This window comes from Mercenaria mercenaria, chromosome 4, assembly GCF_021730395.1.
Source record: "Mercenaria mercenaria strain notata chromosome 4, MADL_Memer_1, whole genome shotgun sequence".
Taxonomy (NCBI): domain Eukaryota; kingdom Metazoa; phylum Mollusca; class Bivalvia; order Venerida; family Veneridae; genus Mercenaria; species Mercenaria mercenaria.
The window spans coordinates 74,661,356-74,674,170 of NC_069364.1; the positions used below are offsets into that span (position 1 = coordinate 74,661,356).

General features: G+C 33.6%; 1 protein-coding gene across 3 annotated transcripts in view; it reads right to left on the reverse strand.

The window, feature by feature from the left end:
• Positions 1-12,815, reverse strand: part of LOC123552158 (tryptophan--tRNA ligase, mitochondrial-like) — a 45,794-nt gene continuing 32,979 nt past the window's right edge. For 2 of the 3 annotated variants that reach the window (XM_053541700.1, XM_045341587.2), the window contains exons 2-7: positions 8,916-9,100; positions 8,042-8,123; positions 4,861-4,941; positions 2,493-2,575; positions 1,250-1,368; positions 1-688 (exon numbers count right to left, since the gene is read on the reverse strand). In XM_053541700.1, the coding sequence (XP_053397675.1) occupies positions 237-688; positions 1,250-1,368; positions 2,493-2,575; positions 4,861-4,941; positions 8,042-8,123; positions 8,916-8,998 (900 nt within the window). In that variant the 5' untranslated portion in view covers positions 8,999-9,100 and the 3' untranslated portion in view covers positions 1-236. Of the gene's footprint in view, positions 689-1,249; positions 1,369-2,492; positions 2,576-4,860; positions 4,942-8,041; positions 8,124-8,915; positions 9,101-12,657; position 12,815 lie in introns of those variants that run through there. The other variant, XM_045341586.2, reaches the window with a different exon arrangement.

A 12,815-nucleotide genomic window follows, 5' to 3' on the forward strand; every position in this document is an offset into this window, starting at 1 on the left:
ATCCTTTAAAGTATGGTCTCTTAAATAATTCTCTGTTAGGTACAAATACATTCCATAGGAGACCATCATTCTCTGCAATCTGAACCAGTTTCTTCAAATAATGAATGATGGAGTTGACATAAATGATTTTTATGTACATTAAATGGACAGACGAACAAACAAGGTTAGATCTATATACCATTTTAAGGAGGCACATAAAAGTTTTTTAAAAAAGAACTTTAAAAGCTATTTTAATGTTATCGTAATCCAACCAAATCTTTAACTTCTGTCATAGTTCTATCTGCTATCTCTGATGCTCTTTCAGCCCCCTTTTTTAGTACAGTATGTAAATAATGTTTGTCATTCAACAACCTTGTCATCTTTTCATTGATGGGCTGAATAGTTTCATTTATAATCTCCGACACCCTTTCTTTATACTGAACTTTATTGAGGTCTTTACACTGATGGACTATATCCTCCGGTTTTGTATCGGTCAACAGCGAATGTATATCTATCAAGTTGGAAATACCAGGCCTGTTCTCAGGGTCATACGTTAATATCCTTGAAACAGAGTCTGTTGTTGATTTTTTTATTTTTGATTGGACCAGATCGGCAGAATCTGTAAGGTCTATTCTCGACATAGAATTTACGTCTGATTTACTCATTTTACATGTTGGGTCCTTTAAACTTCTCACTTTTGATACATCACCTGAAATGGGAAACAAAAGTTGTAATATACAGACAAATAAAAAAAAGACAAGATGGTGTGTTTGATTTTTCACTCCAATGATTTGAAAAGCTTGGACCTCGTTCAGTTTTTATAATTGGTATTTATGGAAAAATCACAGTTTTAATGACATTTTTGCAAACTGAAATCTTTTCTACAGAGTAGATTTTGATGGAATTTTTCACAATCAACATATTGTCTGTAACGTGACCAAATAAAATGTATAGGTCTGTGTTCTTATCTTTAAGATACGATTTTACAGATCTGCAAATTTCAAGCAGATCTTACAGCTGGCATTATTTAGAATTATTTCACATGTCAACATATCTGCACTCATTTTTTTATCTTTAGAAAGAAAAAAATGTTGTTGTTTTAAATAAATGTACACAGAAGATGACATTTATCAGTATTATGATTTTTCCTTTCTAAACGCTGGTTCCAGCCTTTATTCTATGTACCCCGAATAAATGATGTAACATCATGACTTCTCTATTACCAAACATGCAGAACTACCTTAATTGTAAACAGTGAGAGAAAAAGTACCTATTAGGGCTTCAGGAGAAGGAAACATTATGCCATATGTCCTGTTGAAAGCTCTAGCAAGATCCGTCGCCAGTTCAAGGTGAATAATCTGATCTTCACCAACTGGTACCACATTAGCTCTGCAAAGTTGATACAAAATATGTATGCTTATAGTAAAGAGGAAAAAAAATGGGGAACTAAACATTTTATGCCAAACAAAATAGATATTTCTTTGTGTTTTTAAATTTGTGAAAGTCATAATATTATATCAAAGACTATAAGGATCTTACATGCCTGCCTGTGTAAGACGGGGTTTTCCCTACCCGAGGGACAGTGTGGAATGGAAAACCGAGCGTTAGCGAGGTTTTTTATCCATGCTGTCCCGAGGGTAGGGAAAACAGCCGTCTTACACAGGCAGACATGTTAGATCATTTTTCTTGCCTATCATGTTCAAAATAGATCGTGGAGACAAATAGGTTTTGGTAATTCCTGACATTATTTATAAAGTTTATGACGTCACAATGGTACCAGTACCATGTGACGTCACCATAGTGCACGCTATTTTAGACAAGGTTTTTCCCTTGGGAAAGACAGGAATATCTATCCCCTGCGCGTGCTCGGATAAATGTATACTTTCCCTGCTAGGTAGGCAAGAATATAAAATTCTTTCATTTGTTGTAGGTGCAGACTAGAATATCTGTCTAAAGAGTAAAGTTAAGAGGTAACGCAAGTCTTTACTGAGTAACCACATAAACAATTACCTAAGAGCACGATATCCTCACCTGCACCTACAACCTACAACCACAAAAAATATAAAAATGTGTGACAGCACAAGTCGGCTGCATATATGTAGTTCTTTTACAGCATGTGAGTAAGACAGCATTTACCAGCACCCGTGGAAACACCAGAAACGCCCATTAGGTATGTAGGAAAATGATTTTTTCTTTCAAATAAAATCTATTTTCAGCATGAAAATTTACAAATATTCAATACCAGAGGAGTTTTCTTTGCATTTTCTTCACGTCAGACGTGTAATACGTAAAGCATACGGTACTGAAAATTATTACTCTTATCTGTGAATAAACTGCTTTAACACAAACAGTATTCACTATTAACATAATGAAACAAAACAGAGACAGCGGAAAATCAATCCCAAGATCAAAACTGACAACCGCAAGGAACAAAAAATATAGACTGGAAGCCAGTCCTAATATACCATAATGCCATTGGTCAATTTCAAAATCAAGCTTTTGGTTTAACCTACTTGTATAACAGTATATCAGCTGTCTGCAGTATGGGGTAGGTAAACAGCCCAATTCCAGGGTCCTTCACTGTCTTGGATTTTTCCTGTAAAATGTGGTTACATGAAAAGCTATATATGACTGGTGCATATAAAAAGCACAAAAGCTTAATTCATTGACTGAGCACGTACCTTGTCTTAGAACTCCTGCAAGTAGTAAGTAAAGAAAATGCACACACAAGAAAATGTACATCTCTTCTTGCGAGTGAAGCTTCCTATTAATTTTTGCTGAATATCAGCCAAGGTTTGTTGTGGAATATTCTGGATAAGAGTGGCACTATAGAATACTAATGCTGACATATGTATTACTTTTTGGGAAGAAAAGTCTACTTGTGTCCAAGGTTATGAACCAAGGCATAATTTTCAATGGCAAGGTAGTATTCTGAGGCTTGCCCATAAGCTCAGTTTTATCACTCTGACACTGACTGTTACATAACAAATTCAAGTTTTTGGGGGTTTTTTTTCAAAATCAAGCAAACATTGTTTGTTTGTATAATACCATTTCCAGTCAGTGTTCCTGGATTATATGCCAGTACTGATTTGTTCTCAGCAAGTAACTGCCAACTTCTCCACATGAATCAATGGTGGAAGATGAATGATCTCAGACACAAGTCATTTGTCCAAACATCATAAAGAATATCTTTGACATCCGAAAGTCAAACTTGCAATTTTTCAATTCACAGTCTTATATTCTACCTATTATGCTAACCAGGCAGACAAAGCTTAAATAAACATACATCTAAAAGCCGAACTATTTTAATTTCTATTTCTTATTAGAAGTATTCTTTATTCTTTGACAAACAATATTTATAGGTTCTGCAGCAGAATTATTACGAGACTTTAGGAGTGCTATATTATTCCGGGAAAGAATGAGTGCATATTTCTCAATGCGTTTGCAACAAATCTAATAACCTTTTTATTACATAAGCATTTATACTTACAATTAATATAACAAGAGCTGTCCGTAAGACAGCGCGCTCCACTATTCGGGGATTTGACAGTAAAATGAATATATGTCTGAATAAGAGACCTCTACTATAAAAGGAAGATACACCAAGAGGCATAATTCTATCAAATACACAAATTAGAGTCATTAGGATTGTTACAACAAATGCAGATGATGATGGTAAAGATATATTTTGAGTTTCAAGTCATTATCTTATATAGTACCAAAGATATGTCCAGAAAACGAAGTTTGTTAAAAAAATTTAAGTACAAAAGGGGCATAATTTGGTCAAAAATACAAATCAGAGTTATGGGGATTGTTATCACACATGCAGATGATGGTGATAAAGATACATTTTAAGTTTCAAGTCTTTATCTCATATTGCATTTAAGTTATATCCAGAAAGCAAAGATTGCAAAAAAATGTCTAAGTACAAAAGGGGCATAATTCTGTCAAAAATACAATTAGTGTTATGGGGTATGTAACCACACATGCAGATGATGATTATAAACAAATACTTTTAATTTAAGTCATTATCTTTTAAAGTACGAAAGATATGTCTATTAATAAAGCTTTCGAAAAAATTTAACATGAAAATAATTCCAAATATAACTCCTTTGTGACCTTGACCTTGGGTATAATGAGCCTAGCCCCTGCATATACTATGTTTGTATGCTGGACAATGTTTATGAGAACTTACAGTAAGATATAAGCAAAAGTTACAAAGTTATGACAGAAAAACAAAGGTTACCGAAAAACTTTAACCTTAAAAAATAAACTAAGTATAAGACCTTGGTGACCTTGACCTTGGATAAAATGGGCCAAGTCCCTGTACATACTTTGTTTGCATACTGGACAATGTTTATGTAAAGTTACAGTAAGATATAAGCAATAGTATCAAAGATATGACAGAAAAACAAAGGTTGCCGAAAAACTTTAACCTTAAAAATAACGTAAGTATAACACCTTGGTGACCTTGACCTTGGGTATAATGGGCTCAGCCCCTACACATACTTTGTTTGTATACTGGACAATGTTTATGTGAAGTTACAGTAAGATATAAGCAATAGTAACAAAGATATGACAGAAAAACAAAGGTTGCCAAAAAATTTAACCAAGAAGGGTCACGCCGATGCTGACGCAGACGCCGACACCGGGGCGAGTAGTATAGCCCCCCTATTCTCCAAAAAGTGGAGCTAAAAATGATATAAAATTGTTCTTAAGCCCGACTTAAACTGAAAATACCATCGTAAAAGAACTTTTAAAAGCGACAAGATACATAAAATTGACGTCACACACCAGATATTGAATTTGAACATCAATATGGAAAAATATTGACCATTTTGGTTCCACTGAAACTTAAAGGAGTTTATAAATCATGAATACCCTCCACTGAGGTAATCTTCCAAGCCGTGGTAGTGTACATAAACATCCCAGAATCCAAGCAAGCTCTGTATGATAGGAAACCTGGAAATAAGATTTATTACATGTTTTTCAGTGAATTAATGAAATATTGGAGTGGAATATACTGGTATTTTCACAGTGAAAAATAATATCTCAAAATGTCTTCTGGTTAATAAAGTCAAATTATGAAAGAACAAGAAAGATCAGTAAAATGACGGATGCTCCCAGAAATATGATTATTGCATATTAAAAGAACAAATGTGGAATTCACTGACTGGGCACATATAATTTACTAATGCTGAATAATCAAAGCGCAATATTTCATTGAAAAATCATTTCACTGAAGAAAATATATGCACCTCCTTTTGAGAGTGAAGCATCCTATGAATTTCAGCTGAATTCATGCCAGTGGTTGCTGAGAAATACTACTGACTATGATTGTGCTATATTTTACTCATGTTGAATGATTAAAGGGCAATAACTCAGTGAAAATCATCCAAATAGAACAGGAAGATAATAATGCATATCTCCTCTTGGAAGTGAAGTTTCAATGAATTCCAGCTAGTGGTCACGTAGAAATATTCCAGACTAGAAATGGTACTACAATACTGATGTTGAATTAATGTTGAATAATCAAAAAGCAATAACTAAGTGAAAAATCACCTGACCGGAACATGAAGATAACATGCGCCTCCCCTCTTGGAATTGAACCTTCCTGTTTTGTTTAAATGAATTCTAGCAACTGGATATAGAGGAATACTCTAGGCAAGAAATGGTACTATAGTATACTATGTTGAATACCAAACGGGCAATAAGACATTTAAAAATCTTCCGATTAGAACATGAAAATAATATGCCCATCTCCTCTTGACAGTGAAATTTCCCATGAAATTTCGATGAATTCCAGCAAGTGGTTGCTGAGGAATACTCCGGAATAGAAATGATATTATAGTATACTGATGTTGAATAATGGAAGGGCAATTAATGAGAGAAAAATCATCCGACCAAAACATGAAGATAATATGCATATCTCCTCTTGATAGTAAAGCTTCCTATGAAGTTTCGCTAAATTCTAACCAGTGGTTGCTTAGAAATGATCCAGACAAAAATTATACTTAAGTATACTATAGTTAAATAATCAAAGGGCCTTAACTCAGTGAATAAAAATCTGACCTGAACACAAAGATAAAATGCACACCTCCTCTTGATAATGGACCTTCCTATGAAGGTTGCATTCCAACTAGTGGTTGCTGAGAAATACTCCGGACCAGAATTGTATCGCTGAATAATCAAAGGACAATAACTCGGTGAAAAAACATCCGACCAAAACATGAGGAAAATATGCCCATCTCCTCTTGATGATAAATTTTCCTATTAAGTTTCACTAAATTCCAAACAGTGATTGCTGAGAAATTCTCCGGAAAAGAATTGTAGTATAGTATACTAATGTTGAAAAAAAATTTAAATCAAAGGGCTATTACTCAGTGAAAAATCATTTGACCAGAACATGAAGATAACATGCCCATCTCCTCTTGATAGTCCAGCAACCAGTGGCTGCTGAGAAATACTCCGGACAAGAATTGCGGAACAGAGGCAGACAGACGAAGCGGTTACTAATTATGCTTCCCTAAGAAAATGTGTTTGTTTTACATATAACATCAAAATATCTTCCACTCATAAACATCATATCTTACATTTTCACTCTTGGCTTTGTCACTTGTGAAAGTACTGCATCTGGTGTTCACTCCTGACAAATTTTTCAATCTTACATTGAAACAAACAAATATCCTCTATTTATTTTATGCTAACTGATGAAATATTGTGTTTTATCAGCGAGATATAATCCATATCACTCACTGCATATCACTCACTGTAAATGCCGATCTACTTGTACACTGTGTATAAATTTTAAATTATTTGCTTAAAACAGGATGAAAATTGCAGTTGCACTTTGTTCTTTATAGTATATTTCTTAATTCAAATTATTTTACTTAATGAGAATTTCATAAAGTTATGCAGCAAAAAATAAAATAAAATGGAAGTTTATGTTGTGTGCGTCTTTTTAACGTCACAACACGTCTGACGTCATGTCTGTTTACGCGCGGCTGTTTCCTGCGCTGAGATTAAAATTTGTTGCAAAATGCACATCTCAACGTAAGAAAGTATATTCACTCAAAACAAACAAATATCCCCTACTCATTACATGGTATTCATCATAAATTTAAAGCATCTAGTTCACAGGTGTTGCAAAAAAAACTTTAAAATAATGATTTGATTTTAAATTGTATTTTGCTATATATATATATGCCTTTGGTATAAATTCATTGACACAAAAAATGCTTGAATTCTCCTTTATCTTTGTACACATCATTTCTTTGTTTCAAAATCCTGTAAGTATACCTACATAAAATGTATTATCCAAAAGAAATTTTATCGCAAAAATTTCACAGATTTTAGAAAAGATATAAAAAAAATTTTATAGTTTATAACAGCAGCCTTTGGTGTGTATTTACTGACATTTGAATTTCTTTAACTATTCATTTATAGAAACTTTCATTTTTGAAAAAACGATATTGTGTATTCTTTGTGCATTTTGAACAAAGTCAAAGTTCTAGCATTTATTTTTTGTTATTTCTAAATTTAGAAATAATATAAGAGAACCATATTTTCGTATGTATAAACTACAAAGAGGTTATATGCCTGCAAAATAATGTCAAGAGGGCGTAGCCCAAGTGAATTATTACATGTGGTGTATAACGGATCAATATTGTTCAGATAAATCAACACAAGGTCCTGCTATAACTTATGTCAATTCTAAGATGTCTTTCATATAAACAAGAAGATAAAATCAGTATTATGAAATACCTTTTATGTAAAATCATAAAGTTAGAAAAAATCTGGTAGCACTCTTTTTCAGCTTCTGCATGGCACCAAATATGTCAGTTTGATGTTAGAATTGGCCTGTTTTATGAAAATGTACATGTTTTTACTGTATTACAATGCACCTTTTTTACATAATCCCTTAGTACATTTGATGATACCTGTGCAGAAAATTTTCACTAAATCTTTAAATAAGAATCTTTTAAAGAATCAGTACTGATCTAGAGATTCTCTTGATGCCTGTCAATAAAATATAGAAACTTGTAATTTGAAAGTCTCTTACTGACGACTGTTGGAACAGGATTGTCTTCTCATGATCTATCCCACAAGCCATCAAACATGCAGCCATCACTAAAATATTCTCTCTGAAAATATAAATTATTTTTTGAAAATTATTAAAACCCTCAAGATTACTGATTACATACAAACAAAATTCAATTATTACAGTTTATTTATAGTCACCACCTGTTGCCTATTAGGGTTAGTTTTTGGCAGATAGTGCAAGATATAAAACATAATATTCATTCTGTCCACTTCCATAAGATTGTTTGATTAATGTAAGACACACTAAACAGCACCTTGATTGGAAGAGTACAACCTCCAGGGTTTGAAACCACAAACTTCTTCTTGCACAGCATGTGCACTATCCACTGGCCTATAGTGGACTCTTACAAACATAAACTGAAAGCACCTTGATTAATTTTGAGTTTGGATACATTGCCATCAGTTAAACCTCAAATGCTGCTCAAAGTCAACCAGTTAGAAGTTGGACAATTCAGAATGCCAATCTACTTTACCTTAAGCATACTGTAATATTACCTATCTCAGTACATCAATGTCTCACAGTACACTAGTCTTGTACTGTGATGGACCTGACCTAGTACGTTGTCATGGTAAAAGCTACCTAAGTACACTGTGATTGCGAAGATTCATGTACAATGCATTTAAGGTAGTGGACCCATAATGACATTCTGATGATTCAGCAATTTATGTGTTTTCCGTATGTGATTTTGGCATTCTTTTTACTGAGAGTTGTATGCGCGTTCAGCTATATGGTATATACCAAGAATGCCAAATTTCATAATGGCAGTATGTAATTATACAGTAATTGCCAAGTGCTATTACGGGTCCAATACCTTAAACACATAGTTACCTACCTGAGTTCAGTGGCATCCTGAGGAACTGTAATGGAATGAAGATCTACAACACTGACAAGCATACTGTCATACTGCTCTTGCATTTCCACCCATTTTCGTATAGCACACAGGTAGTTACCCAGGTGTGGCACTCCAGTTGGCTGGATTCCTGAGAACACGCGTGGAGGACACTGAGCAAACCTTTCCTGTAAATATAACAAATATACACCTACTTTCTTTTATCTCAGACTTATATGTACTATATTACCCAGTTATAAACATGTACATCAAATAGTAACTCTTACTATAAAGATGTGAAAATGCTACTCATACTCAGTATTTAAAGGTTTTATACAAGGAGGTAAAATAAGCCCATATAAGTATCTGTTACTGGACTCATACCTCTAGAGGCTTATTTCACTATCCTTGTACAGAAGTGTCTGTTGGCCTGACTGTTGTGTCAATTATTTACCTTATTCGCAAGAAGGCCATGCCAATTAGAATCCTTATCCACATGATGGGTGCGTTGATAGCATTTCTTTTTTTGCATAAGGTATATTGCTCATTGCTGTTATAACACTATTTTATCAGCATCATGTTAATTCTTTAATACATTAAAAGAATAGATATTATTAAAGAAACATTGCCAAAGAAGTAATATTGCACGCTGCTTTTTTTCAATTAAATTAAATATTTCATTTGTTTGTTTGTTTGTTTGTTTGTTTGTTTGTTTGTTCATTCATTCATTCAAATAACTGCCAAAAGAAATGAATAAATATAAAAGAAGGCAAGACTGCATCTAAAGCTTATACCTGGATATTTTATAATAATTACTTGATTATTATTGATACCTTAATTCCATGTTTCTATCTTTTCTTATTATCTTTGTTATTCTAATCACTGATATATTATTTAACATTATAACTATATGCTTCATAATAGCATGCTGTTGTGGGTTCTCATCTTATTAAAAGGTGGCATGGTACAAACTGTCAAATAATTGGTGCTATGAATATCTGACAGGCAGGATGTATACAGTACGTATGGTCGCATGACAAAAACAACAAACATGGTTTCCAGGAATTGCCACTGTGCCAATAACGAAAATAATCAGCAGGTTATTCCAATGACTGAATAATCAGCAAATCAGTCACATCAATAAAGAAAATTATCAGCATGACAGTCATACAGATAGCCTTGGCCTACTTGTACAGACTTTAGATACTGTGCGCAAAACAAGGGAGCAACCAGCACCATTAGAGTGGATAAAGTGGTCAGTGGTAACACTGACTACAAAACTAGGCAATGTTGGCAAAAAGCCATTCAATATGAGTATTGACCGGGCTGGCGCTCAATACTGGTTAAAACCGGTCAATATACTGTGGTCACTCTTGGGAGGTCAATACTCCTTTATATATTCAACACTTTGATTCAAATATTAGCACAGGCTGTAATTATTGTAATATAAAAATAATAAAGCAATTTGAATAACATAAAATTTTGTTCATTGATTCAATTTTGGTCCTTTGCAATGTGTCCTGGTCAGGCTTCATTTTGTTCAATATCAGTTTATTCAATACTTTAAAAATTTATCTTCTTAAAATTTTAGCCTTTATTTCAAATTCATTAAGGATTTAATTTTATTACTTTAAATTAACACTCATTGAAATGGACAATACTGGTCAATACAAAAGTTTGGTCCTATGCAATATACCATGATCAGTACATGAAAATAACTCTGTATATCTAAGGATCGTGACAAGTTAGTTAATTGGAATAAAGTAATAGTAGGCCTAATAGAAAGTTGAGGGCACAGGCGAAATGAAAATTTAATGCTATGCCTCATTCTCATAATTCCAAACCAAACTTAATTTGCACTATTTATTTACAAAAAAAAAAATCTTTTAAAACTGAAGTATGACGGTTTGTTATTATAAAGCAGTCTGTCCAGATGGCAGCATATTCATACAGTACAGTAGTCGAACTAATCCGACTTATACAGTTTGTTTTATATTGTGACTGCAAAAGTCAGAAATTAAAAAGCAGCCACTCAGCGACAGTAAGCTTGTCCATGGAGGTAATATAGATGGAGTGCGGACGAGATAATTGGTGATAATTATTTATTATACCACATGTTGTTCCTTGCTGAGCTCCTTTCAGAATCCTACGAGAGATATCACCACAGTCACTTAATTATCACCATTTCACATGTAATTAACGTAATCCTTTGAACACACTGGGCGGCACCGCGGTTTTATCGTAAATCAGCAGATGCATCAAAATTTCAACAAAACGGAAGTTGTGGGTGACATATGCGCACGTGTCATATTTTGAAACTAATTAATACAAACAATGCGCACTGCTGGGGATTCATCGGTAGAGTAAATGTACTACTTCTTAAAGCATTCGTTTCTGTGATATTGTAACTCTTCAGATAACAGTGACTCATTAAAGTAAGCATTTACAGTTTACTATGTAGTCATTTTAAACTAAATTCTTTTAGATTTCCTAAAATTTCCTAAAAATGTAGACATGCTAAATTAAAATTAAAATCAAATTTTCATTTACTGGGTATTAAAAACGTGAGCAGTTGTGAGCATTTTAAATAATGACCATGTTTTAGACTGCATATTTTATATAATTGGTCTTGATTACAAGTTTATGTAAGTCATTCATATAACTTAAATTCTATTTATTTAAGTAGTTATTCAGTTACCAAACACCTTCTTCGTGTATTTATCTATATATCTATTTATTTATTTGATTATTTATTTCGCAGATTTGAAGCTGTTGTAAAATCTCACTGTTAAAAGTGGAACATTTTTCTACAATTTTGTCGCACGATCTGGAGATCAGCGCCTGTAAAGATGCACATGATTTTTTTTTAAATATCTGCCTTGCATTTCACTTATTCGCCTAGAATGTACAAGCGTATTGACAGGACGTGTTTTAATATCCATATACGCTCTGTACAGCTAAACTGGATTTGTAGGTCAGTAATATTACGTTATAATCTCATTTATTATAAAGTAAAAGTTCGTATTCATAGCTTTCTTGTCTTTACATTCTGGACATATCCAGGGACTCTCCGGTAAAGTTTCAGCTTTCAAATTGGCAAACAAATATTGCCACCATTCAAATTCGCACTTTACATGTTCGCAATTAATCATTTCTCTATCGTTCGGGTGTTCACGTGGACAATATGGCCAGCCACTGTCAGAATCACTCCACAGCCTTGTTACTTGAATTAATTCATTGGAAAAGAAAATCCCTTCAAAATCTTAGTTTTCGTAATCATTATTTGCCATAAGTAACACTTACAATAAAGTCTTTCCAAAAAAAACAAATTCGATGTAAATCAATTATAATAGCATGACTGTGGATGACATGAAAATGCGTGTGTTTCGTCAACTTCTATTGCCAAGATGTCAATATTTCCAAAACGTCGTCAGAATGTGTATTTGAAGTGTCAGGTAGTTACTAAACAGAAAATATCGGAACATCCCGATCCCGTTATCGGACTATTCCGGCTGTTCATCTGGTCTCACTCGATTAACTCCGTAAGGAACAACATGATATCTGATTAACACCTAGTTGCTACTGATTGACAGGTACTTATCAGAGGATAACAAAGCTGCTGTGCCGCACAGGTGCCTTCGTCCGCACTGCATCTCTATATTACCTCCATGGCTTGTCTAACAGTACAGTAGATCTATAAAATATTCAGAAAAAAACTGCAAAAAAACTGAAAAGTGACTTTTACTATTTTAGGTTCATACAGCCTAACCGCACTGTTGTGGAAATATCTTTTCCTACATAGTGGTACATGTTTGAGTCTACAAGCACTCCTCGTTACTACAGACATGGCTTGAAACTTCTCTTAATTGCCGAGGTAAAATCAACGTCTACACCGCGTCTTGT